This window comes from Magnolia sinica, chromosome 16 (assembly GCF_029962835.1).
Source record: "Magnolia sinica isolate HGM2019 chromosome 16, MsV1, whole genome shotgun sequence".
NCBI classification, from domain to species: domain Eukaryota; kingdom Viridiplantae; phylum Streptophyta; class Magnoliopsida; order Magnoliales; family Magnoliaceae; genus Magnolia; species Magnolia sinica.
Genome location: NC_080588.1, coordinates 33,762,867 through 33,790,218, shown reverse-complemented (window position 1 = coordinate 33,790,218; position 27,352 = coordinate 33,762,867). Strand labels below are relative to the sequence as shown.

The following is a 27,352-nucleotide window of genomic DNA, read 5'->3' as shown; positions in this document are numbered from 1 at the left end:
ATGAACGTCAGAGTTTTAATTTGTGTCAGGAAATTACGAAAAGGGTTTTACTTTTTAAGCATGTTTACTAGAGAATGGATTGGCTACTCCCCCTGCCACTAGCCCAGTGGCTGATGGTCGGCGCTCCGTGGGCCCCACCATAATGTATGTGTTTCATCCATTCCGTTAATCCTTTTTCAAATATCATTTTAGGGCTTGATTCCAAAAATAAGAGGGATGTAAATCTCAGGTGGACCACACCATAGGAAAACAATAGTTATTAGATATCCACCATTAAAATCCTCCGACGGTCCACTGTATTGTTTATTTGACATCAGATTAGGTTATAAAGACCAAACAAAGATCGGCTTCCCCAAAAAAGTTTTTAACGGTCGACGTTCATTCAACACTGTTTCATGTAATGTGGTAGACTTGAGATTTGGATCTACCTAATTTTTGGTCTCATGCCATAAAATGATCTAGGAAAATAGATGACAGCGTGGATGAAACACATATATCATCACAGGGACCACAGAGCACCGACCACCAGCCATTGGCAGGGGAGTAGCCAATCCGTTTCCTATTTACCAATGGCCGTGATTCAATGAGGAACATCTGGGCAGATGGCACACGTGTCAAAAATCTGCCCATTCATAATGTAGAACACGTGAACATGTCATCTGCCAAAAAACATAGTATGCTCAAGCGAGCCACATTTGTTTCCCAAACTATGGTCCACCAGACCAATGGATCTAAGGGTATGAATATAGCAGTGCATCTCTGATGAATGGATGGTGTCCGGGACGTATTGAACCATTGATGCACGTGTCGCGTGTACATAAACATTATTACACACGTTCGGGCTTAGCAAAGCGTGACTGCAAATGGACGCCGATTGCGTCGTGCCCCCTGACACGACGGACTCGGTACTGGCAGGATCTCTGTGGGGCCCACCGTGATGGATGTGTCTTATATCCTTACCGTAGATTCATTTTAACAAATAATTTTAAGGCATAAGCCCAAAAAAGAGGCAGATTGAGGGCTCGAGTGCGCTACACCACAGGAAACAGTGCGGATTGAACGCCTACCGTTCAAAACTTTTTGGGACCATATTTGAAATAGAGGCTTTTACAGAAATAGCCACGAGTGGCCCACTTACAAGACGACATATCTACCTTCTTCGATAATTATGGCCGTCCAAAAGTTTCGTGATCCGGACCATTCATCCAGTGAACCCCACCAAAAGCTGGGTCATGCTACAAATATTTCTTCAATCTGACGATCTCAAACGTCTAAATCGTGCATGGCCTTTACAAGGACTCCTAAGTGCTGCACTTTTGATTCTAAAATTCAATCGACTGGTGGTTAGTAGTTTGACCAGTGTGATTTACGAGAATGATCAGACAATGTTGGGGACCATAAATGAACGGTATGGATCGATCTCCTACACGCATGCCGCTGTACCTGGATAAAGTTCCGATTAATCAAATATTTGGGTGTGCATGTGATTCTACCTTTGAATGGTGATTTTTTCTTTTTCTTTTTTTATTTTTTATTTTTTGTCGAGGAAGAGAGATGCTATCTTCGGAACCCGCTCTCATGAAAACTTTGTGAGAACTTTTGACACCTTTTGTGGCCACAAAATACCTCATGAAACCACCTATCCTAACTTTTTAGCCATATCCAAAAATTTGGTAGCCCGTGACAAAGTGGAAACTCCGGCCCTTGATTTGCTTCTTACATGGCTATGGCCTATTAGATTTTGAATTAGTTAGCCCTAATTTTTTATAAGGTGACTCATTTAGTGGACCGTCTAGATTTTATAACCACCTTACATATTAAAAAATTCTCATGAAGTTTTCATGAAAACAAGCTCCCATGAAAGCATTTATATATATATAAATAGAGAGACACATAGAGTGTGTGTGTGTTGACAGATGCCTTAAATCGAGTGGGCCACTTGACTAGTCGAGGACTGTTCGACTCAAAGTCCAGCGACTTGTGTTTTTTGGTGTCCGGCCTGCTCGACCGGTTGAGGGGGTCCCTCAACCAGTCGAGGCCTCGGCTCGACTAGTCGACGTTATGCAGATCCTGCGCGGACTGCGTAAATTTGAAGCGATTTCCGGACTTTTCCGAACAAGGTGCGTAAGTAAAGTTTCCTAAACTATAAATAGGGGTCCCTAGGGCTATTATAAAGTATTCTAAGGCTTTCTATAAAGGAGTTCCAAGGGTTCCTAAAAGGATTTTAGGGTTTCTAAAGGGTGTAGCAAGGGTGAGATTCGAGGTTATTCGAATCGGGTAAGTCCTCTTTCTTTGTAATTTTTATTTTCATAGTGGAAATCTGTCGCTTTATGCCGTGGTTTTTTCCCGCAAGGGTTTTCCTTATTAAATCTTTGTGCTCGCTTGTATGTGCTTGGTGTCATTGGATTGCTATCCTAGATCTAGATCTGTGTGATTCCGCAGCCCAAATCCTCAATTACTGGTATCAGAGCAATCGTTGGGGTACAGATCTGAATCTGAGGGATTAGTAATAATGGAAAGTACTAGGTATGATATTGAGAAGTACTCAGGGAAAAATAATTTTAAGTTATGGAAGATCAAGATGATCAGTTCCTTAATTAAGCAAGGTGAAGATGGTACTCTTGAGTAGCGAAAGTCTACTATGACTGATGATGATTGGTATACTCTTGATAAGAAGGCTTTATCATCGATCCGTTTATGTCTCACAGATGAGGTTCTCCACAACGTCATGAGGGAGAAAACTGCAGCTAAGTTATGGGCGAAGTTAGAGTATGTCTATGCAAAAAAAATCCTCTGAAAATCGCCTATACTTGAAGCAGCAGTGGTATAACTTTAAGATGGTGGAGGGTGGAGATCTGGAGGCTCACATCAGCAACTTTAATAAATTAGTTTGTAAATTGCTAGATATGGAAAAAGTGATGAAAGATGAAGAACAAGCATATATGTTGTTGAATTCTCTTTCAGTGTCGTATGAGTCATTTAAGGACACAATGTACTCCATGAATAAAACTCTGAGTGGCGACACCATTATCTCAGCTCTTCAAGGGAAGGCTATGAGAAAGCTTAACATTGATATGGAGATATCTTCAGAGGCATTGTTTACAGGGGGTAGGAATTCTGAACAAGGTACATGTTCTTCAGGTTCTAGGTCCAAATCCAAGGGCAAGGGAAAAGGGAAGGTAAAGTGCTAGAATTGTGGGAAGGAAGGACATATGAAGAAGGATTGTGAAAATCCTAAATCGAAGAGAGAATATTCTGAGGCTTCATATAGGGAGGTCAATGCTGCCATATCAGATGGATCGAGTAGATATGATGGTGATGCTTAGTCTGTATCTTTACTCGGATGACCATACGACGATCGTAAGGACGAGTGGATGCTAGACACATGGGCATCTTTTCACATGACTTTTCATCAGAGTTGTTTCACCAGCTATAAGGAGTACGATGGTGGACAGGTATTTATAGGTAATGGCATTGCTGTAATGTTGTGGCTGTTGGTACGGTGCGCATTAAGATGTTTGATGGGGTGGAGCGTACCTTGACTGATGTCAGGCACATTCCTTATTTGAAGCAGAATCTGATTTTTCTTGGTGTACTTAAGGCAAAATGTGCAAGTATACAAGTATTGATGGTGCTCTTAAAGTATCTAAGGGGGCACGGGTAATCATGAAAGCGCAATGACTCGGTAACATGTACAGGTTGATCAGGAGCACTTCAAAAGGTGGAGCTGCAGTGGATGTAGCGGATTTCACCTCTACACGTGTGTGGCATGTTGGGCATGGCCACATGAGTAGGCAGGGCAGGAAGGCTGAGACATGCGAATGGGGATACAGAGCAGGTGGAGCACCTGCATGTGAGAAGAATCACACGACATGATCGCAGGATATCGACAAGGTACATGGACGACTCCAATATCGCAGGAGGATCCGTCTTCTATTCCGATGGCTCTAGGTGAGTCTGTTACTGAGAAATGGAAGGTGACTATGGGCGATATGATAGATTCATTATACCAGACCGACATATGGGAGCGGGTGGAGCTTCTAGTGAGCCGGAGAGTAGTTGGATGCAGGTGGATCTTGAGGAGGATACAACATAGATACATGGTGAGGTTGGTAGCGAAGGGTTATGCTCAGAGAGAAGGGATTGACTTCTCAGAGATATTCGTGTCGACAATATAGTAGGTGTCTATTAGATCTATGATTGGCGTTGGTTAGCCAATGTGATCTTGAGCTGAAAGGAAGAATGTGGAGTCTGCACCTCTACAAAGGAAAGTGAAGAGTAGATCTACATGAAGCAACCGGATTGGTTTGAAGTTAAAGGGGCTAAGAAAAGACTTTGTAAGAGATCCTGGTTTAGCCTGTCGCCTAAGCAGTGATTTAATTCCTTCGTGGTGAGTCAGGAATTGATGACATGTAGATCGCCAATTATGACTTATCTGAATCAATGTACTGAAGACTTGGTTAAGTGAGACATTCAGGATGAAGGATCGGGGGGCTGCAAAGATGGTTCTCGGCATTGAGACTGGAAGAGGAGTAGGCTTTAGTTATCTCAGGCAGAATACCTTAGGTTGGTATTGATCAAGAAAGTGATGGACAATGTAAAGTTGGAGAGCGTTCCCTACGTGTCTCTCCTCAAAGTTTTCCTCAGGATATGTCCCAAAACAGATGAGGAAAAGCAGGTTATCTCATGAGCCTTATTCGAATGTAGTTGGCAGTGTATGTCATGGTCTGGATTAGACCTGTTATTTCACAGGCTATCAGTGTTGTGAGCAAGTACCCCGGTAAGCATTATTGGGCAGCGGTGAGATCGTAAGAAGACTACGTCTTTACTTTTGGGAAGACAGGAACAAAGTTGGTTGGGAATGTAGATTCAGATTCGGTAAACATGCTCACCAAGATCGTTCCTTAAGAGAAGTTCGAGTTCTGTACAACTTCTCTGGGCTTGGCGATGGCGTAAAAAGAACGATGGAGTGTGCACAAGAAGTGTTAACTGAAGCTATGATTTGATGCAGAGATAAGAAAAGAGGGCAGCAAGATACACAGTTGAAGATTGAAGGCATGGTGGAGTTTGTTGACAGATGCCTTAAATCTGTGCTGCTCGACCGATCGAGTGGGCCACTTGACTAGTCGAGGGCTGTTCGACTCAAAGTCCAGCGACTTATGTTTTTTAGTGTTCGGGCTGCTCGACTGGTCAAGGGAATGGCTCGACCGGTCGAGGGGGTCCCTCGACCAGTTGAGGCCTCGGCTCGACTAGTCGAGGTTACGCATATCCTACGCGGACTGCGTAAATTTGAGGTGGTTTCCGGACTAGGTACGTAAGTGGAGTTTCCTAAACTATAAATAGGGGTCCCTAGGGCTGTTCTAAAGTATTTTAAGGCTTTTTTAAAGGAGTTCCAAGGGTTCCTAAAAGGATTTTAGGGTTTTTAAAGGGTGTAGCAATGGTGAGATTTAAGGTTGTTCGAATCGGATAAGTCCTCTCTCTTTGTAATTTATATTTTCATAGTGGAGATCTGTCGCTTTGTGCCATGATTTTTTTCCCGCAAGGGTTTTCCACGTTAAATCTTTGTGTTCTCTTGTGTGTGCTTGGTGCCATTGGATTGCTATCCTAAATCTAGATCTGTGTGATTCCACAACCCAAATCCCCAATAGTGTGTTTGTCTCATTGTGCACAATGTGCATGAGATTTTACTATGGTCGTAAAGTGTGGCCGGCTGAAGTGGGTTTAATCATGATGTTTGAGTGAACCCTGATCACCAAGTTCATTTTAACTATAGAGCCCAAAAATATGTTCGGCCCATGATTCTGGTGGGCCATGTGAAGGGGAAATAGTTGAGAGAGGTTGCATACCTTGGCTTTTACATGGCCAACTCAAATGTTTATAAGAAATCTACTATAACTATTAGATGATTCATCCCAAACTAGATCTGAGGCCAAGAAATTAGGCTGAAATGTCTGCCATTGGTCAAGTGGTAGACTGAGTGAAAGATACCCCGTTTCAACATTGAGGTCTTAGCATTGATTCCCTAGTGGGGGTGGCTAATAGTGAAGTGTGATTTGACAGTGGGTGTACTAACTAGCTAAATAAAATATTTTTTTTTAAAAAGGGCAAATGCAAGAGATTTGCATGCTCAAAGCACTCTAACTCAACACATGATATAGTTAATTAAACAAGGTGAGTACATCAACTCAGCAGGATCACATCCCTCCAATTTTTTAAAATTTTAAGTTAGCAGATAGCGGATGAACAATATAAAATACAAATAACTAAGAATTAACACACACACACACACATATATGGGAAAAGTTACTATATGCTCAATCGTATTATACTTTTTATAAGGTTGACTGTTGGCAGCACGTTATTCGTCGGATGGTGAAAATTTTAAACAAACCGGGAAATTTTATAGGGCCGCAAGGAATTTATGTGCGACCCTTTTGTTGTTGGAAGATCATGTGTTGGGATTTTGTGTAGGGCCCACTATGATGTTTGTGATAAATCCAACCTGTCCATCCATTTTTCAAAATCATTTTAGGGCATGTGACCAAAAATGAAGAGAATCCAAAAATTAAATGGGCCACATGAGAGGAAACAATGGAGATTTAGTGACCACCATTGAAACATTCATATGGCTACAAAAGTTTTGTATTGATTTATATTCATAGTGTTTTCATTTCATCTTAGTGAAATGACCTTATAAACGGTTTGGATGGAATATAAACACCAAAGTGGAGCCTAGGAAGGTTTCGATGGTAAACATTCCTTTCCCCACTGTTTCATCTCGTATAGCCCACTTGAATTTTGGATCGTCCTCATTTTTGGTATAATGGCCTAAAATGATATTTAAAAACAAATGGATGGATTGGATTTCACACAAAGATCACAGTGGGCCCCACACAAAATTCTTCCGCTGATCTTCATGGGAAAGGCTTTAGCAGGAAATCCGCATCCCTGGGTTTTGAGTTTGGGAAACGGACTGGCTACTCCCCCGCCACCGGCTAATGGCAAGTGGTCGGTGCTATATGGGCCCCACCATGATGTATGTGTTTCATCTATGCCATCCATCCATTTTTCCATCTAATTTGAGGGGTTGAGCCCAAAATTGAGCATATCCAAAGATCAAGTCCATCATGCTTGGGAAATAGTGGGGATAATGATTTCCACTGTTGAAACCTTATTAGGCCCCATAATGATGTTTATTTGTCATCCAACCTGTTCATAAGATCATACATACATGGATGAACGGAAAACAAAAATATAAGCTTGATCTAAAACTTATGTGGCCCCCAAGAAATTTTCAACAATAGAAGTTCAATTCAATTGTTTCATGTGGTGTGGTCCATTTGAACATTGTATATACTTCGTTTTTGGGATCCAGCCATAAAATTATCTGGGAAAATGGATGGACAAGAGAAGATAAAATACATAAATCATGGCGGACCTCACACAGTTTACTCAATAAGTTGAGCAATTCCCTTCCATCTAGGAGGGAAGCGGATTGGCTGTGTACTACACACCAGCTATATAGCTGGTGTAGATACGTGTCGCACGAAGACAAGTGCCGACACTCCTCGAGCTCCGAGTTGCATGAACAATTCAAAAGAGATCAAAGTTACATGGCCCCACAATGATTTATTTATTATATCCACACCCTTCATCCATTTTTCGAGATCAATTTAGACCATTAAACAAAAAATGAATCATATCCAAAGCTCAAATGGACCCCACCATAGAAAAAAGTGTGGAGAGTGATGCTCACAATTAAAATCATCCTAAGGCCCATTGTACTATTTATTTGACATCCAATCTGCTGATTAGGTCATACGGACCCATATGAAGGAAAAAAACAAAGATCAACTTGATCCAAAACTTTTATGGCCCCCAAAAAAAATTTAATGGTCAACGCCCATTCAACACTGTTTGCTGTAAATTTGTCCATTTGAGATTGGGATATACCCCATTTTTGGTCTCATCACCATAAAATGATCTAGAAAAAAATATAAACGGCATAGATTAAACACATACAGCATGGTGGGGCCACATAACACCGACCACCCGCCATTGGCCAGTTGAGAGGGAGTAGCCAGTCCGTTTCCCAGGGACGTGGATTTCCTATTAAAGCCTTTCCAAGAAGATTCGAGAAAGGATTATGTGTGGGGCCCACTATGATCTTTGTGTGAAATTCAACATGTCCATTCGTTTTTAGATATCATTTTAGGACATTATACCAAAAATGAGGAGGATCCAAAATTCAAGTGAGTCATACGAGATGAAACACTGCAGAAAAGGAATGCTTACCGTTGAAACCTTCCTAGGCTCCACCTTGGTGTTTATATTCCATCCAAACTATTTATAAGGTCATTTTCACTGATATGAAATGAAAACACCATGAACGTAAACCAATACAAAACTTTTGTATTCATATGAATGTTTCAGCGGTGGTCACTAAATCCCCACTGTTTCCTCTCAGGTGGCCCATTTAATATTTGGATCCTCCTCATTTTTGGTTGCATGTCCTAAAATGATTTTGAAAAATGGATGGACAGGTTGGATTTATCACAAACATCATAATGGACCCCACACAAAATCCTAGCACACGATCTTCCAACAACGAAAGGCTCGCACATAAATTCCTTGCGGCCCTATAAAATTTCTCGGTTTGTTTAAAATTTTCACCATCCGACGAATAACATGCCGCTAGCACTCGACCTTATAGAAGGTATAATACGGTCGAGCATATAGTACTTTTTCCATATATATATATATATATATATATATATATATATATATATATATATATATATATATATAATGCATGTAGTGGTCACAATATAAAAAAAAAAAGTAAATTTATGTAATGTGGCTTTTAGGGAATCCAAGGTAGAGAACCGTGTTCATTTCAGATCTTCCAAGGTAAGGCACTTGTACATATACTTTTAGGAATTCCAGGGCAGAGCATCATGTTCATTTTTTATCCAAGGATAGTACAACCCGTGCTATATCTAAGTGTAATGAAATGCATTAATTCAATTCAAATAAATTCAAATAAACCTTCTTCTTTTCCAACATAACATAAACGCATAATCAATTCATCAACACTTCATTTCAACATAACCTTAGCATGTATCTGATTCATCATCATGTCCATATTATAACTCAAAAATAATTCATTAATACTAGAAATTTAAAATGTACGTAAAGCTCAAATAAAACATTTACTATAAATATATAAATCGAAAACAACTTACATTAATATTATATACAATTGAAGTTAAACTCAATAAGGTAGTGTAAACAAAAGAAAAATAAGTACAGGTAAGATCACCCACTTGATTAGGTACACAAGGAATTGAGATGTTGCTAGAAATAGGGGCACTTAATCTAGGATTGATTCCATTTACACACAGTTCAACGAAGTGAGATAATAGGTACCATCTATGACATTGCCAAAGTAGATCAAACATTTATAGGATAAGCTTCACCTACAAATGAATTTGTGGGGCTCATTTTGATGTTTTCATGACATCCAATCGAGGTCCGTAAGGCTCTCCTGCACAGTAATTAATCCGACTGATCCAAAATTCAGGTGGGCCACAAAGGAGATAGTTAGGATATTGAAGCACCATTAAAAACCTTCTGGATTGTGTTGATGATGTTTTCGGCTCGCTCTCGTAATGACCCTTGGACCTACACAAGAAGAAGGAAAAAGGTGACCCTGGCTTTGCCACGGGACCCTTCAATGCTTAAGTCAGAACCTGGGTTTTAGATTAAAGGTTTTTAGGGTGAGAAATTTGCATAACTTTTACTATGAAGGCTTTTGTATATATAATGATGTTGTGCCCCATAAGCTTTCGTAATTAGAACAGATTACGGATCTCTTAAGATCTGTAATCCTTGATATTCCCAGATTCTCGAAGATCTTTTAGCCTATCTCCCGAAAATCTCAAGTAGAAATCCAAAGTTTTACTAGGTAACTTCTAGCTATGGAACGATATAGCTCGGCTGACTCTTATCATGGTCGTATCGAGGCAAGTTTTACAGCTAATCTCCGCCTACTTTATTGGCCGACTCAATCTTTGAATCGGATTAAAGCTCGGGCAGCTTTAAGGCCAACTAATCTTAGGTCGGCTTGGGCTTTCCACTGTGGGGCCTTTGATTGAGCCTTGAGGTGCACTTCCTCTCATAGAGGTTTCGCTTTCTGGCTCACGACATTCAAGCTTCAGTCGGGCTAGACACCTCACAATCCAAGTTACGTATCTCCATTCAACATTTTATGAACTTTGGGCTTTATCTCGAACTCGACGTCCAACAAGTCTGAGCCATTGCTTCACTATTCCGACTCTTGAGCTGACTCAAGAACTTGTTATATTTTTCCCCCAACAGTGAGCCCCCCTACTCCGTGTATTGCCTGAGGGCGGTCCGGGAGTATTCTAGAGTTGAGTCGGGTTGCATTCGAGCCAAGTTTATGATGAAGAATTTATTGATTGCAGGGCGGTTCACGCGGCTTCCAAGACACGTCGCCTCGCTTGACCATGTGTCAATTTGTTTATTGAGACTACACGAGTGGAGCGACCATCATCTCAGTGTTAGGGCAGATGAAGATCAGACACATGGCAGAGTATTCGGCACCCGCCACGTGTAAAGTTGGGGCACCCGAGGAGACATCGTTTCGGCTTCTCATTTAATGTTGGAGCCACATGGTAGCTTTATATAAAGGGGTTTCCCTAAATGAGCTTTCACCACTTTCGCTCCTTTTTTTAAATCTTTTTCCCTTTTCGCTGCCTCTGAGATCTGGCACTGTAATCCCTTGCTCCGCTGTTCATTTCTTGCACTTAGGATTCTTTCGATGAGCTCCTTCTTCCTCCCTTTCTTTTCTTTTAACAATGTCTAGCTCCACAAGCCTTAAGGAGGGAGAATACAGCGGCGAGGGTGAAGGGAGCGGCTTCTGGGCGACTTCGGAATCACCCTCGCTGTTAGCGGAGGTTTCTGGAGGGGCAGACTTCCTATTTTGCCATTCGTAGAGGGTAATGGACCCTCCGGAAGAGAGGCCGGTGGCATCAATGGAGGCATTAGACTCACCCCCTGAGCGTACAGCTGTACAAGGCTCCTCTGGTCGTTCCGATCCTGAGGAGGGGGGTGATGAGGAAGTTGAGACCGAAAGACGGGTTAAAGGGCCCGTACCTTCGGTGATGACAGTGGAAGAGCTGTCTAAAATTTAGTCCGGATATCACATTTCAGACTCGGTTATCTTGACTCTTCCTCGGCCAAGGGAGTTACCCGACCAACCTTCCCCTGGGGTAGTTGCAATTTTTCATGTTGCGCTGTAATGCGGTCTCCGATTGCCACTTTAGAAGATAGCTCAGGATTTGTTGGGCAGTCTTTGCATAGCTTTGGGGCAGGTTGTGCCAAACTGGTGAAGAGACTTGTTCAGTTGTGCAGTGCTCTATGCCAAGATGCAGCAACCCGAGCTAAGTGTGAATGAATTTCTCCACTTATACCAAGTGCGAGCACACACTCAGCATCTTGGTTGATTTTTCTTCTGCTCTTGGCAGAATACCAGCAGTCCTTTAAAACTGACCCTCCTTCATCGAACAAGCACTGGAGGGATAAGTGATTTTGGGCCTTCAGTAGATGGGAGTCGACCAAGATAGGGCCTATCCGCGCTTTCGTCATTCGAGCTTTTTGCACGACAGGTTGGGCTGACGTGATTTATTACTTGTACTTAGTTGCATCTTTGTTGAGTTATTGATGTGACTTCTCCCTTTTAATAAAACCGGAGCATCCTTCGAAGCTTGACTCGGGCTCACCGACTCGGATTCAAAATTTCTGAGACTTGGATCCAGAAAGGAGATCTTGTAAGAGACTTCTCCAATCGGAGCTTCTATTCGAGTGGGGCTTCGACTCCGCTGTTACTGGTGAGAGACTTAGCCCCCTCTTTCTTTCTTTCTTACTCTATCGATAAATGCACTGACGCTTGGTTTTCAAACTCAGACATGTCTGAGGCTCGGCCCACTCTTCGTCCCCTGTCTCAGGTTCGCCCTTCACCCTGTTCAGCCTCCCGGGCCTCGAAGAGGCATAAGGCGGTCTCGAAGGGCCCGGCGAGGGCCGCTCCTCCCACTACCCCAGCTACCATTAAGGTCGAGGAAGGCACGGAGGTGGCAGAGGTGACGGAAGCGGCGGTGTCGGAGGCAGTAGTGGTAGAGGCAGTTGCGTCGACCTCTGAACAGCCTCGGGAGGCTTCCGAGCCTGAGTCGCCTAAGGCACCCATTGTTCCGAGAGCAGAGGAGAGGGAGCAGCGCAGGGCGGGAGCAGATGAGGAAGAGAGGATAGCCTTCCACCAGAAGGTTGAAGAGATCCTCCCGTGAGCAAGTCGATAGATGTTCGTGGGAGAGTTTTTCGGCCTTTTGGAGTCGTCTTCCGTGGAGAACACGCTCAGAAGGGTCAGGACATTGTTGCTCGAGGTAATGCTGCCACTTCCTTCTATTGTTTTTGCCTCACTTTCTTTTTGTTAATTCTAAAAAAGCTTTTCTTCTTGTGCAGTTCGCCCCTTACATGCTAAAGGTGTGTGCCGAGGTATTTGCCTTGGCTAGGCAAGCTGGGGATGCGAAAGCTAGGCTGTCAGATGCTGACGCTGGTGGTTGGAAGCAGAGGCTCGGCAGTCGTTCGCTGAGTCTCGGGTTGTCTTTGCGGAGGGCCAACTCGAGAAGGTAAAGACTGCTCTTGAGTCGATCATGACGGAAAGGGACCGCGTGGCCTCACGATTGGAAGAGGCGCGTGGCCTCGCGATTGGAAGAGGCCAGGTTGGCCTTTAAATAGGTTGCCACAGAGTGAGCCTTGGCTTATAAGAAGCTTCAAGAGCTTGTGAAAGGGACTAAGGCCGCTCTCGCGGCTGTGAAGGTTGAGGCGGTGAAATAGTTTCTTTCATCTTCAGCCTACGAGGAAGAGCGAACCCTTGTCTATCGAGAGGGTTACTCGGAGTGCATCAAGGTAATGAAAGATGCTTTCCCTCATCTAGATCTGTCTGGCTTCGACGAGGGCAAGCCAAGGTCCGCTGGTGAGGTGACGGCTAACCTCGAGGCCTATACTTATAATGCCTCTGCTACTACTCCTGACGTAGCTCCATCATCCCCTGATGCAGCTCCATCAGCATCTCCTGGGTTAACTCCTGGTGCTTCGGGTGAGGTCGAGCCTTGAAGTTACTGGGGCAGACTAAAATTCCTTTCTGTTCCCCACATTTTCTTTAGGCACTTTGAGCATACTAAGTTTCAGGACCGAGCATATCAAGAGCGATGAGCACCACCTTTAACCGATATCCGAGTCATGTATTGTTTTGTCAATTGTAAACAATGAACTGACTAATGTAACACTTTACTGATTAATGAATATAAGTTTTTCGCTACTTATTTGTGCATTTTACATTTTCTTTTCAACGATTCTTCTAAGTTTTTAGAATAGTCGGGCTGAGTGTAGAATCCCCTTTGGCCGAGCTAAGGATAGTATATCTTGAGATGCTCGACATTCCAAGGATGGGGCAGGAGCTGCCCTTTTAGGTCTTTTAGTCAGTAAGTACTTGGTCGAACAGTATTTGCAATCACGTAAGGACCCTCCCAATTGGGACCCAACGTTCCTACACTGCTTTCCTTGGTATTCTGAAAAGTTCTTCGGAGGACCAAGTCACCTGCTCGGAATCGCGTGACTTTGACTCTAGCATTGTAGGATCGGGATACCAATCGTTGATAGGCGGTTGTCCAAAGTCGAGCCAACTCTCTGATTTCATCTAGGAGATCGAGGTTGAGGGCCGACAGCTCCTCATTGTCTTGCTCATTGAACGAACTTACTTGGGTGGTAGGTAGGCCGATCTCCATAGGGACGATCGCTTCTGAGCCATATGCTAGTGAAAATGGAGTTTCTCTTGTCGTGGTCTAAGCTGTAGTTCGGTATGCCCAAAGAACTTTAGAAAGTTCTTCAGCCCATGCCTCTTTGGCTCGGTCTAGCTTAGTCCAAAGGTACTGCTTTATAACCTTGTTAATGGCTTTGACCTGGCCGTTAGCTTGTGGATGATGCAGGGATGAGTAAACGTTCTTGATTCTGAGATTTTGACACATTTCCTGGTACTGCTTGTCGTTGAACTGTTTCTCATTGTTGGAGACAATAGTTCGAGGTACCCCGAACCGACAGAAGATGTTTTTCCAAACAAAGTCTGTGATCTTCTGCTCGGTTATCTTAGCTAGGGGCTCGGCTTCAGCCCACTTGGTGAAATAATCGACGGCGATGACGACGAACTTAGTCTGACCCTTCCCTAAAGGGAATGGTCCGATAATATCGATTCCCCATTAGGCAAAAGGCCAAGGTCCGGCCATTGGCTTCAGCTCCTTAGGCAGTTGTCGAGGGATGGTGGCAAACCTCTAGCATTTATTGCAACCATGGACGAGTTTTCGGGCATCTTACTGAATGGTCAGCCAATAATATCCTTGCCGAATAACCTTGTGGGCTAGGGATCAGCTGCCCAAGTGATTACCGTAGATGCCTTCATAAATCTCATACAGAACGTAGTTGGCTTCACTCCGTTTCAGGCATTGCAGAAGGGGTGCGTAATATCCTTTCTTATATAGCACTTCGTTAAGCATGGTGTAGCGGGCGGTGCGATTCTTTAGTCATCGAGCCTCAGCATGATCATGAAGGAGTTTGCCAGTCTCAAGGTATTTGACAATTGGGTCGACCTAAGATGGTTCGAAATTGATAGGGAACAGGGCCAAAGGTTCAGTTCCCCCCACACTTGGCTCGACCACGAATTCAATAGGAACGGACCTAGAGATATCATCTTCGTTGGCTGAAGCGAGCTTCGCTAGGAGGTCAGCTTTGGCATTCTCAGCCCTCGGGATCCGGGTAAGAGAACATTGGTGGAACCCGACGATCATCTCTCTGGCTTTCGTAAGATAGGCTTTTAGCCTCTCCTTCCTAGCCTGATATATATCTGCTATCTGGTTGACAACCAATTGGGAGTTGTTGTACACGTTTAGATGAGTGACCCCTAAGTTAGCTGCTAGCCGGAGACTTAGGAGCAGGGCTTCGTATTTTACTGTGTTATTGAAAGCTTGAAATCGAAGTCTCAAGGCATATTGAATGACCGTGTGATCAGGAGTCTCCAGAACTACCCCTGCCTCGCTTGCCTTAGATTTAGATGAGTCATCCACATAAAGAGACCAAACGGGCTGGGTGGGAGGGGAGTGATCGGATGATGCCTCCAGGTCAGTGGAAAATATTTCAGTTTGCACTGCGACTTCGACGAGAAAGTCTGCCACGGCTTGTCCCTTAATCACTACTCGAGGATTGTAATGGATGTCGAATTCACTGAGTTCGATCGCCCATTTCGTGAGTTACCCTGAAGCCTCTGGTTTTTATAGTATCTGGCATAGAGGTTGGTCGGTCATGACGATGATCGAGTGAGCCTAGAAGTATGGCCGTAGGCGTCGGGATGATATAACTAGTGTCAAGACCACTTTTTCTATGGTTGGATACCTTGTCTCCGTTGAGACGAGAGCCTTGTTGATATAGTAGACGGGGAGTTGTTTGCCTTTATTCTTGCGGATCAGGGCCGAGCTTATGGTCGCGTCAGATACTGCTAGATAAATCAGTAGAGGCTCGCCTGGCTTGGGCTTATAAAGCAATGGCGGCGATCCTAAATATTTTTTGAGTTGCTGGAGGGCACCCGCATTCCTCTGTCCAATCAACAATTTGCCGACCCTTTAACTGTTTGAAGAAAGGGAGACATCTGTTGGTAGCTCGGGACACGAAGCGATTTAGGACTGCTATCCTTCTGGTCAACCGTTGAATATCTTTGATTGTCTTGGGGGACTCCATGTCGAGCAAAGCCTTAATTTTTTTTTAGGTTAGCTTCAATTCCTCGTTGGCTGACTAAGAATCCTTAGAATTTTCCGAGCTCACGCCAAATGCGCATTTGCTCGGGTTAAGATTTATCTTATACTTTCGTAGGATGAGGAATATTTTCTCTAGATCGGCTATATGGTCTGTTGCTTTAATGCTCTTGACAAGCATGTCGTCAATATAGACCTCCATTGTTCGCCCTATGAGTTGGGCGAACATTTTGTTGACCAATTTTTGATAGGTCGCTCCAACGTTTTTCAATCCAAACGGCATCACTCGGTAACAATAAAGACCTTTGTCAGTGACAAAGGTGGTTTTTAATTTATCAGACTGATGCATTACAATTTGGTTATAACTAAAGTAAGCATCCATAAAGCTAAGTAATTCATACCCCGCAGTGCTATCAACCAGCTGATCAATCCGAGAAAGGAAAAAACTATCTTTAGGGCAGGCTTTGTTTAAGTCGATATAGTCTATACAAACTCACCACTTCCTATTAGCCTTCTTAACCAATACAACATTAGCCACCCATTCGGGACAATATATTTCTTCAATGAAGTTGGCTTTGAGGAGTTTTCTAACCTCTTCCTCGATTATGGCGTATCTCTCAGGGCCGAGTGCTCATCGTTTTTGATGGATCGGCTTGTAAGTCGGGTCGATATTGAGGCGGTGAGCCATGACCAAAGAATCAATGCCCGACATGTCTTCATGAGTCCACGCAAAAATGTCGGCGTATTGGTGGAGCAAGGCTACCAACTTCTCCTTTACTGGCGTTATTCGGGACGAGCTAATCCGGACGGTCTTTGAGAGGTCCGACTCATTCAATGGCACCTGGATGAGGTCTTCCATGGGCTGGCCGCAGCCGAGAGATTCATCACACGGATCCAGGGTCTCGATCGTTGTAATCTCCGTGGGTGCTTGCAGGGCGGTAACATAACATCGCCGAGCATCATGCTGGTCTCCTTTTACCATCCTGACGCCACTCTCAGTTGAAAACTTCATGGACAGGTGATAACTTAAGACGATGGCTCAGAGTTGACAGAGAGAAGGTCGACCGAGAATAACATTATAAACCGAAGACTGATTGCCTACTAGAAAGTCGATCATAGCAGTAACTTGATTCGGCGTATCCCCGGTAGTGAGCGGGAGCCGAATTGCTCCTTTGGGAAGAATCTGTTTGCCTGAGAATTCGATCAACAAAGTCCTTACAGGCCTTAGGGTTGATCGTTTGGTGCCCATCTTGTTGAACGCTTGCGTAAACAGCACATTATCAGATGAACCTGTGTCGACGAGGACTCTGAAGACTCGGCGGTTGGCGATAGTGACAGTGATGACTAGAGCGTCATCATGCGGGTGATGAATGTCTCTTGCATCTTCCTCGGTGAATGCTATACTGTACTTCTCGACCTTTTTTTCCTTCGAAGCCCGAGCTAGAACCATAATTTCGAACTCAGGTCGGCCAACATTTCTTGTATGGTTCTTTCGAGCATTATTTAAGTCGCCTCCACCCAAATGACTACCGATAATAGTTCGAATATCCTCAGTGGGCCGGTTATTGTTCGGGCGTTCTTCCGTGGTTCTGGCTTATAGGTCAACGTGTTCGCTGAGATGGCCCTCTCGGATGAGCCTCTCAATCTCCTATTTTAGATTGTAGCAGTCACTCATGTTATGTTCATGATCACGATGGAAATGGCAGTACTTACTCTTATTCCGTCGGTTCGGATTGCTCCGTAGTTTATCTAGCTAGTTGACAAATCCTTCGCCCTTGATTTTCATCAATACTTGCTCCTGCGGCTTGTTGAGCGGAGTGTACATCGAAAACTTATGGTCAGGCGGGTTACCCGACCTACGTTCATCGCGGGACCGATCATCCTTACACTTCTTACCACTGGCCGAGTCAACTTCTTTTTTTGCTGACTTGAGCGGCCTCGCGCAGGATTCGGGTTTCTTCAATATCCGCGTATTTATCCGATCGAGCCATGAATTCAGCCAAAGTAGTGGGCGGGTTCTTGTCCAGGGATGCAAGAAATAGCCTGTCTCTGACACCTTGCATGATGAAATTGAGGGATGTCTCGTCCGAATGCTTCCGGACTTAGAGCGACTCGAAATTGAAGCGTTTGATATAATCCTTAAGTAGCTCTCCTTCTTTTTGAATTATATTGTTTAGATGTGCAGATGACTTTAATTTTCTTCCCATCAATGAAATTGGCGAGGAAAGCGTCCCTGAGCTCGGTAAATGAGCTAATGGATTTTGGTTTCAACTATTTGAACCAGAGCTGAGCTACATCGGCCAAAGTGGGAGAAAAGGCCCAACACATCATGGTGTTTGAGGCATCGTGCAATTCCATATAGGTCCAAAAGGACTCGATGTGCATGGTTGGATCGGTTTTGCTAGTGAAGGGCGTAATCTGAGGAAGGCAGAATCGCTCCAATAACCGAGCTTGCATGATCTCGTCCTTGAACAGAGACACCTTCGCCTCGGGTCCCGTTTGATTGGCGTAGCGGTTTTGCTTCATATCTACGATCTCCTCCCGCATTTCCTTTCATAGGTCCTGCAACCCAGCCTTCCAGGGTTCGTCGATATCAGCTGTTCCCTCAACCGGGGGCTGCTGCGTCTCCTCCGATCTATTTCGCGTCGTAGATCGTTGGCAGGCAGCAGGGCGGTCACGAAGATATGGGATGGTACCAACTGAACTGGACCCTGATGCTGGCTTTGCTAAGGGACCGTTAGTGGTGCAACGGGCTGAGGATCGACGAATTGTCGTGGGGCATTCGCCTGACCATCGTCCTGTTGGGGCAGCTAGACCTGTTGGCAATGGATCTATTCCAGCATTTACTTCATGTAGTTTATATCGGTCCTGAGTTCTTAGACCTCCTTATCAAACCGTCCATTTCCTTGATTTCATTGAGTGTGCCTGGTCGAAACGGAGGTTATCTGGTGGGCCGCAGAACCTTATTGATTATCAGGTTGGTTCTGGGCCCCTTGGACTTCATTCGTACTAGGAGGGCCTTCTGTCATCGGTGGTCCAGTGATAGGGACCTCACTAGGCTCGTTCTGGATGATTCTCCTTGTTCTTGCCATTGGAGATTACTTAGTACTTGGAGAAAATGACTTTTCGTATCATTTCCCACGGACTGCGCCAAACTGTTGATGTTGTTTTTAGCTCGCTCCTGTAATGACCCTTGGACCTGCACAGGAAGAAGGAAAAAGGTGACCCTAGCTTTGCCAGGGGACCCTCCGATGCTTAAGTCAGAACCTTCATCTTAGATTAAAAGTTTTTAGGGCGAGAAATTTACATACCTTTTACCGTGAAGGCTTTTGTATATATAATGATGTTATGCCCCATAAGCTTCCGTAATTAGAACAGATTACGGATCTCTTAAGATATGTAATCCCTGATATTCCTGGATTCTCGGAGATCTTTTAACCTATCTCCCAAAAATCTCGTGTAGAAATCCAGAGTTTTACTAGGTAACTTCCAGATATGGAACGATATAGCTCGGTCAACTCTTATCATGGTCGTACCGAGTCAAGTTTTACAACTAATCTTTGCCTACTTTATTGGCCAACTCAATCTTCAAATCGGACTAAAGCTCGGGCAACTCTAAGGCCAACTAATTTTAAGTCGGCTTGGGCTTTCCTCTGTGAGGCCTTTGATTGAGCTTTGAGGTGCACTTCCTCTCTTAGAGGTTTCGCTTTCTGGCTCAGGACACTCAAGCTTCAGTCGGGCTGAGCACCTCACGATCCGAGCTATGTCTCTCCATTCATCGTTTTATGAACTTTGGGCTTTTTCTCAGACTCGGCGTCCAATGAGTCCGAGCCATTACTTCACTATTCCGACTCTTGAGCCGACTCAAGAACTTGTTATAATTTTTCCCCCAATAGATTGTATTTGGGACCCACATTTTTTTTCCTATTTACCATATAAACCATTCGAAAAATACTTCTAATTACTAGGATGAATGGACACCAAAAACATCATATCATTCGATAACTTGGTGGAACAGAACACATGATTTTAGACGTTTTAGGCCTGATTTTACCTAGTGTGGCCAAAAGAGTTTTGGATTAAACTTGTTTTTATTAATAGAGGGAGAATAGGAGAGGCCATACATGATGGACGGTTCGATTTCATTAAAGCATCACAGTGTCCTCGCACGTAGATTTGTACGTTAAGCTGTTAAGATTAACGCAGAAACCTTTGTATTCGATCGGGCATCTTATGACTTTTTATATTTTTTTTCTCATTTGAGAGTCATATCTTACCGTTACCATTCACGCAAAAGCTCGCTTTTAATCTTGCAGAAACCGACATATTGTGGGTCCCATCACTCACCAAATCACCAATCAGCTGCGACCGCTCCAACTTTCACTACGACTTTTGTTCTCTCAACGGCCCAACAGTCATGGTCCCAAAAACCTCTACGCTCCTAGTTGTGGGTTCAACCATCCCAATCCAATCCACGATTCAAAAGGTCCGTCCATATCCACGCAAATGGGAAAAGAACATCATGGCCCACATCAAGGAGATCACTATCGTCACCGCTAGCTCAACTGCCAGCATCAAGACTGCCTGCCGGGTCTACCACAACGCACCGGCCCTTGTCTTCAGCAACGGTGGATACACTGGAAACTTGTTCCACGACTTCAACGATGGTCTGATCCCTCTCTTCATTACAAGCCGTTTGATTACTTCAGATGGTCGTTACCCGGTCCTAGTCATCGCCAACTGCCACAATTGGTGGCTCTCCAAGTACGCCGACCTCCTACGCGGCCTAACCCCACATCCGATAATTAACCTTGACAGAGAGAATGACATCCATTGCTTCCCATCAGCCACCGTTGGCCTAGTCAGCCACGGCTTTGCTTCTATCAACCCTTCCCTCATGCCCAACTCAGAGTCTCTACTCGACTTCCGCACCTTCCTCGACTACTCTTACATGGCTACTGGTGGAACCCACCTGCCACTCTCCTCTATGAAGACCCACCCCCGCCTTTTGCTGGTGTCTCGTGAAGGCACAGTCGGACGTGTGATATTGAACCAGGAGGACTTGGTACGCACGGCGGAGAATGTGGGATTCGAGGTGACCATCTTCAAGCCAACACGATTCACCAATCTGCGAGAAGCTTACCATCTGATCAATGCGAGCCATGTCATGCTTGGGGTGCACGGTGCGGCGCTTACACACTCCTATTTCCTTCAGCCCGGTGCAGTGCTGATCCAAGTAGTGCCGCTCGGGCTTGAATGGGCATCTAGGGTCTGCTTTGGCGGGCCAGCCAAGCAACTCGGGTTAGAGTACATGGAGTACAAGATCAGAGTAGATGAGAGTAGCTTGTCAGATAAATATGGAAAGGATGACGTGGTGTTGAGGAACCCCAGAGCTGTAGTGAAGAAGGGATGGTCTTACACGGATAGCATTTATTTGAAGAAACAAGATGTTAGATTGGATTTGAATAGAGTTAGGAGCTTTTTGGAAGCTGCTTATCAGAATGCAACGGGGCTCATGAAAAAGGGATTTTAGGGTTAGGGTTTTGGGGGCTTCACGATTCTTCAAAATTTTGATAAGTTAGTCACTTGGACTTTTGCTATTAAATGTTTTCTATTTTATTTATTTATTTTCCTATAGTATAAAATTCCTAATTTATTCTGCAGGTGATACACCTGTTTATAAAAATCATTTACCTGTTCGTCTGCATATACCTATGTGGGGCCCGCCGATCGAGTTGTGTGTATTCCATCCGAGATGATGGGATGCTCAAAAAATCCGGCCTAAGTTGGCGCAGCATAGAAAACAATTGATAACCACACAAAAATCTCCAATGTTTAGGTTGGCCCAACTTTTGGCCGGGCATCAAACCCTTTTGGACACCTACATGTGCAACCCTTGCATAATGAGGACACCTATTGAAATCGGCCTCATTCAATCCTTGAGAGAGAGAGAGGATCTCTACCATATCTCTTGAATAAGCTTATTATTTGTGTGTGTGGCCCACCCTTGTGTCTATGGAATCCTATAACCCATTCAATAGGCTAGTACAAGCATGATGGTATGAGCCCAACCGTCATGGGAGCGGAATTGGATTGGGTGCATGGTGACCCCAACACCATCCACCATCTTTGATGCAGGTAAAGACGTGAGGTCGAGAACCTTCTTCCTCATGGGGGTAACTGTTCCAAATTCACGGAACTTCTCTGGATTCCTTACAGAGACTCCTCGAATCCACGAGGAAAAGAATAAGAAGATAGAAAAATAAATTATATAAATTTTAAAATTGATCGATGCATTGACTAATCTATATGTGCATGCTACATCATTAATATAGAAAAAGAAAAACTAAAACTTGTAATTACCAAAAATAGCAAATTTCTAACTCTAATAAAAATCTTAATTCTACTAAAACTCTTCTAAAGCTTAATTTCTGAAAATAAAAATTTCAAATAAACTTTTGCTAGAAGAGTCCTAGCATAATTACAAGTTATTTCTAAAAGAAAGAAAATCTAAAACTTTAAAAATAAGAAATTATTAAAAAATTTAGAATTATTAAGAATAGTATTTTTGTTTTTTTTTTAAAATTCAATTTTGAGCTGAAAGTGTGTGTTTTTTGATGAAACGGATGGATCGGCTTATCTTGGATGGCCCGTTTCAGTAAAGATTAATAGATTGTGTGCCCCGTAACCATACCCAAATCAAAAGTTGTAGTCAATGTAGGGTCCACCTTTTGGCCCAAGCCCAACCATGCCAGGAACGTATACTTGACATGTTCTTCATCAATCTTGGGCACTGTGGGGCCCACCATGATGTATTTTATATCCACTCCGTCCATCTGTTTTGCCAAATCATTTTAGGTGATGAGGCAAAAAATGAAGCAGTGTTGACCCTCAATTGGACCACACCACAGGACACAACGACCATTTGAAACCTTCCTAGGATCTAATTAATGTTTATTTGCCATCCAACCTGTTGATAAGGTCACATAGACCTGGATGAAGGGAAAACAGAAATGTTAGTTTGATCCAAAACTTGTGTGGCTCCCAGTAAGTTTTTAATGGTGAGCGTTCAATCACGCAATCCTATTCCTATGGGCTCCATCATTTGAATTTGGAGGTTTTTGCATGTGTTCTTGTACATTGTTTTCTTCGGTGTGCTCATCTTAAGAATGGATAGGTCTGATTGTTCGGCCATGACATGGTCACGGTTGGATTCGCTCGACCTATGGATTGCATAAGACAACATGATCGGTCCCATACATGGGAGTTCTCCTCAACATCTCGAGAGATTTTTCAGATTTTGACGGTTTTTCTCAGGATATTAACTGTGAAAAAATAAATGCTGAAAATAAAATTTTTAAATATTCATTATAAATTAATAACTAACTTCACAATTGTTAATGTACCATATAAACTTTCATATATCAACTTTAAATAAGATTTTCTCTGTCTCTGCTAGAATTAGAATTATTTTTATAATAGAATTGTTAAAGACCAGGTCCATAGCTCAACTGGTAGATTGAGTGGAGATACCTCGTTTCAACACTTAAAAAAAACAAAATTGCAAAAAAAAAGAAGCAGAAGCTTCATTCAGATAAGGAAAATTACAGGGACTGTATTTCGGGTGATCCCGAGTCCACCAAAACAAGGACTCCGACCACCTATCGTAAAGAAGATATACAGAAGCCATCACGAAGACGACGCCCCACCCCACAGACAAACATCACCTAAAACGAACGCGGATTTCCTGCGAAAGCCTTTCGTAGGAAGTTCCTGCGCAAGGATCGGGGTGGGGCCCACTACAATGTATGTGAGAAATCCATTCCGTCCATCCGTTTTGAGATCTCATTTTAGGGCGTGCGACAAAAAATGAGGCCGATAAAAAGCTCAAGTGGGTCACACGAGAGGGAAAATTAGGGAAAGAAATTTCTACCGTTGAAATCTTCTCAGTCTCCACCTTGATGTTTATATGTTATCTAAACCCTTTATAAGGTCATTGTCAATGGGATGAAGTGAAAAAACGAAAAATATAGACTGATACAATAATTTTTTGGGCATAAGAATGCTTCAACGGTGCTCACTGAATGATCACTGTTTCCTCTCGTGTGTCCCACTTTAGTCTATATACACCTAATTTTTTATACCAAGTCCTTAAATGATCTCAAAAAACGGATGGACGGATTGGATTTATCAAAAACATGTCGACGGACCCCACCCAGCATCCTTGCGCAGGAACTTCCTGCGAAAGGCTTTCGCAGGAAATCCGCGTCCACCTAAAACCACGTTAACGGATCAACCCAAGACCCACTCTATCCAGAAGGAGCAATCCTCTAACAACCTGAGGGAGATCCGAAAGAGAGGAAAAAAAGGACGAAGCTTGTTCGGAACTACCCCCTTTAGCCATCCGATCCGCTGGTTCGTTCCCCCCTCTGTAGACGTGACTAAACGTAATCTGGCCATTTGTGGTGAGAGAATGAATTCTTGAAATCCAGTATTTGCATCTCCAGCTCGGTTGAGAAGTACCCGTCAGCTAGTTCACCACCAATAAGGAGTCAGACTCCACAACAATTTTCGTCAACCCCTGTTGAAAGCAGAGGGTAAGGCCATCATGGACTGCCCTCAATTCAGCCCAAGTATTCGACGCCATTCCATAGCTAGCTGAGAAAGCAAACCTTAGATCGCCATTCTCTCCTTTGTACACCCCTCCACTTCCAGCCATTCCAGGATTTCCACGAGACGAACCGTCTACATTCAACTTTACCCAACCCGGGGAAGGCCTCTTCCAATGCACCACCTGAGTAGCATGAAAAACCCTCAGATGAGCAGAGATTTCCAAGGAGGAGAAATCCCTACTTATCCCTAGGTTGCGAGCTCGGAGGTTCCACGTCCTTACAATCCAGTTCACCCACCCCGCCGTGCGCAAAATGATTGAAACCAGGCTAGGATTTGAGTTGTCAAACTTGGATGAATTCCGCGCCCTCCAAAGCTCCCACAAAATGAAACATGGAATGATAGCCCGAAATGGAGCAGAATTTGTAGTTGTCGCCCGTGAATCCCACCAAGTTGCAAGACGCTCCAAAACTGACCCGCCGCTGGACAGGGTAACTCCATATTCCCTAGCAAAGTGACGCCAAACCGAAGCTGCCCGGCCGCTAAATAGGAAGGTGTGATTAATCGTTTCAATATCAGGTTGGTCGTTGGAATCCTGAAAACAGTAGTAGCATTTGGACACAAGTTGTACCCCACGGGTTTTGACAGCATCATCCACCGGCACTGCTCCCCTAATGATCCTCCAGACAAGTAAGGATATCTTGGAAGGGATTTTAGCATTCCAGATCTTGGCACCCCAACTGACTCAGGGGCGACGAGCGTGAGAGATATCCCAGGCAGTGGACACTGAGAAGACACCCGATTTAGAGTGGGGCCAAATAGGAGTATCCTGATCTGAGGTAAGGTAGTGACCCCCTTGAAAGATGGAGTGGAGATCCTGCTGAGGAAGGAGCGTCAGCACCGCTGAAGGGGCTAGCGGACCTAGCTGACCCGAGAATTCACGGACCTGCATATCAGAGAGCATTGGCGGCACCCCATCAAGGAGCCTGTCCCGCAGGGGCCCCAGACCTGACCAGTTAGAGGCCCATAGATTTATGCAACCGTCACCAATGTACCACTGAGTCGATGTAGCAACTGAATGGAGGTATAGTCTGATGCGCTTCTATAGCGACGACGACACTGAGGAGGGAGAACCCGAGCTCAAAGATTGGATATCCTAGTTGTATCTGCCTTGCATAAACTGACCTCATAATTTCTGATCCGCTTTGTGTAAAATATACCAAGCCATCTTTGTACGAAACGCAGTCATGACATCATGAAGCCGTCTGATCCCCAGCCCACCTTCCTCCTTTGGAACGCAGATTTCAGCCCAACTACGCCAATGCAACTTTTTCTTGCCCTCTGCCCAGCCCCAAATGAAATTAGCAAAAAGGCTTTCAAGCTTGTGGATCACATAAACAGGGACGTGTGTGGCTGTTATCGTGTGAACCGGAATGCTGGTAAGTACATGGTTCACGAGAATGAGCCGGCCCGCCATTGAAAGCAGCCTCGCTTTCCAACCACTGATACGGGTGGCAACTACGTCTACAATGCGTTGAAAAGCGTCCTTTTTCCAATGCCCCACTGAGATGGGGACCCCGAGATAAGTGAAGCCATCCACTGAAGCCCTCATACCCAACTCCCTACGGATGCTAGCAGTCTGAGACGGCGCCATGACTTCAGAATGGATGAAAAAACTTTTCTGAATATTTACCTTCTGGCCCGAAACCTGTTGGTATCGCTCCAAGAATTGTTTAGTCGCACGAATGGAACAGATGCCCCCATTCAAGAAGAGGAGTGTATCGTCCGCAAACAGTAGGTGAGACACTAGAACAGTACCGCCACGCCCACGGCAAGGAAGACAAGAACCCGTCTCCACCAATCTCTTAAATCCTTGGCTTAGGACTTCAGACGCAAGGATAAACAGGGAAGGAGAAAGCGGGTCTCCTTAGCGGAGACCACGGGAGGACTTGAAGAAACCGCCGACTTCCCCATTCACGAGAACCGAGAACTAACTATTTTTCCAACACCTCTCGACTAGAGTAATCCACTGCCCGGAAAAGCCAAACCACTGGAGGACGCACTTTAGGAAGAACCAGTCCACTCTATCGTAGGCTTTCTCCCTGTCCAATTTGAGAACAATATTGCCACCCCTAACTCTTTTGCTAATGTCCTGGATGAGCTCTTGCGAAAGCGTAATGTTTTCCGCAATTGATCTTCCTTGAACAAAAGCCCCCTGCTCCAGAGAAATCAAGGAGGGGAGCAGCTTACTCAGGCAGGAAGCAATGATCTTGGCAAAGATCTTATAGACGACATTGCATAAGCTAATAGGACGGAAATCGACAAATGATTGGGGCGCTTCTGTTTCGGAATAAGGGCAATGAGAGAGGTGGTGAAGGCTCTGGGGAGAGGCGTACCCTGAAAGAAGGCTAGAGCAGCCTGATGGATATCTTGGCAGATTATTTCCCAACATACCGCGAAAAAGGATCTCGTGAAGGCATCTGGCCCTGCCACACTTTCTCTGGGAATCGACAGGACCGCGTGGTGGACCTCCGAGATCGACAGAGGGGAAAGTAGGAGTGCGTTCTCCTCAACCGTGACCAAAGATGGGATGAAATCTAGCAGTCCATCATCAGACGAAGGCGCCCCTGCAGAGAATAGGGCGGGAAAATGCCAGACTGCAGCACTCTTGACTTCCTCCTGAGTGGTAACAACCTGGTCAGAGTTCAAGTGAATAGCTGAAATTGCCACTTTCCTGGCCCTCATTTCAACACTTGAGGTCTTGGTATCGATCCCTAGTGGGGGTGGCTAACATGGAGTGTGTGTATTGACATGGGTGTGTGCTAACAAGCTAACTCATAAAAAAATAAAATAATAATAATAATAAAACT

General features: G+C 44.3%; 2 protein-coding genes across 2 annotated transcripts in view; one reads left to right on the top strand and one right to left on the bottom strand.

Annotated features, from left to right (window-relative positions):
• LOC131229720 (xylan glycosyltransferase MUCI21-like) overlaps nt 1-21,474 on the top strand; it is a 29,202-nt gene extending 7,728 nt beyond the window's left edge. The window contains exon 2 of the mRNA XM_058225717.1: nt 20,189-21,474. Within this exon, the coding sequence (XP_058081700.1) occupies nt 20,189-21,405 (1,217 nt within the window). The 3' untranslated portion in view covers nt 21,406-21,474. The remainder of the gene's footprint in view (nt 1-20,188) is intronic.
• A 2,928-nt stretch (nt 21,475-24,402) lies between these two features.
• LOC131228795 (uncharacterized) lies at nt 24,403-27,227 on the bottom strand. The gene is made up of 4 exons (XM_058224657.1): nt 26,978-27,227; nt 26,478-26,879; nt 25,703-26,366; nt 24,403-25,153 (listed from the first exon to the last, which is right to left on the bottom strand). The coding sequence occupies exons 1-4, from the start codon at nt 27,225-27,227 to the stop codon at nt 24,403-24,405; spliced, it is 2,067 nt and encodes a 688-aa protein (XP_058080640.1).
• Between the last annotated feature and the right edge of the window lie 125 nt (nt 27,228-27,352).

Excerpts from the sequence above, each read along its gene's own strand:
- LOC131228795 (XM_058224657.1), bottom strand. The coding sequence starts at position 27,227 with ATGAGGGCCAGGAAAGTGGCAATTTCAGCTATTCACTTGAACTCTGAC. Across the intron at positions 26,880-26,977 it reads CCTGTCGATTCCCAGAGAAA|GGTACGCCTCTCCCCAGAGC; the intron begins GTGTGGCAGGGC and ends GCCTTCTTTCAG. Across the intron at positions 26,367-26,477 it reads CGAGAGGTGTTGGAAAAATA|TCCTAAGCCAAGGATTTAAG; the intron begins GTTAGTTCTCGG and ends TTGCGTCTGAAG.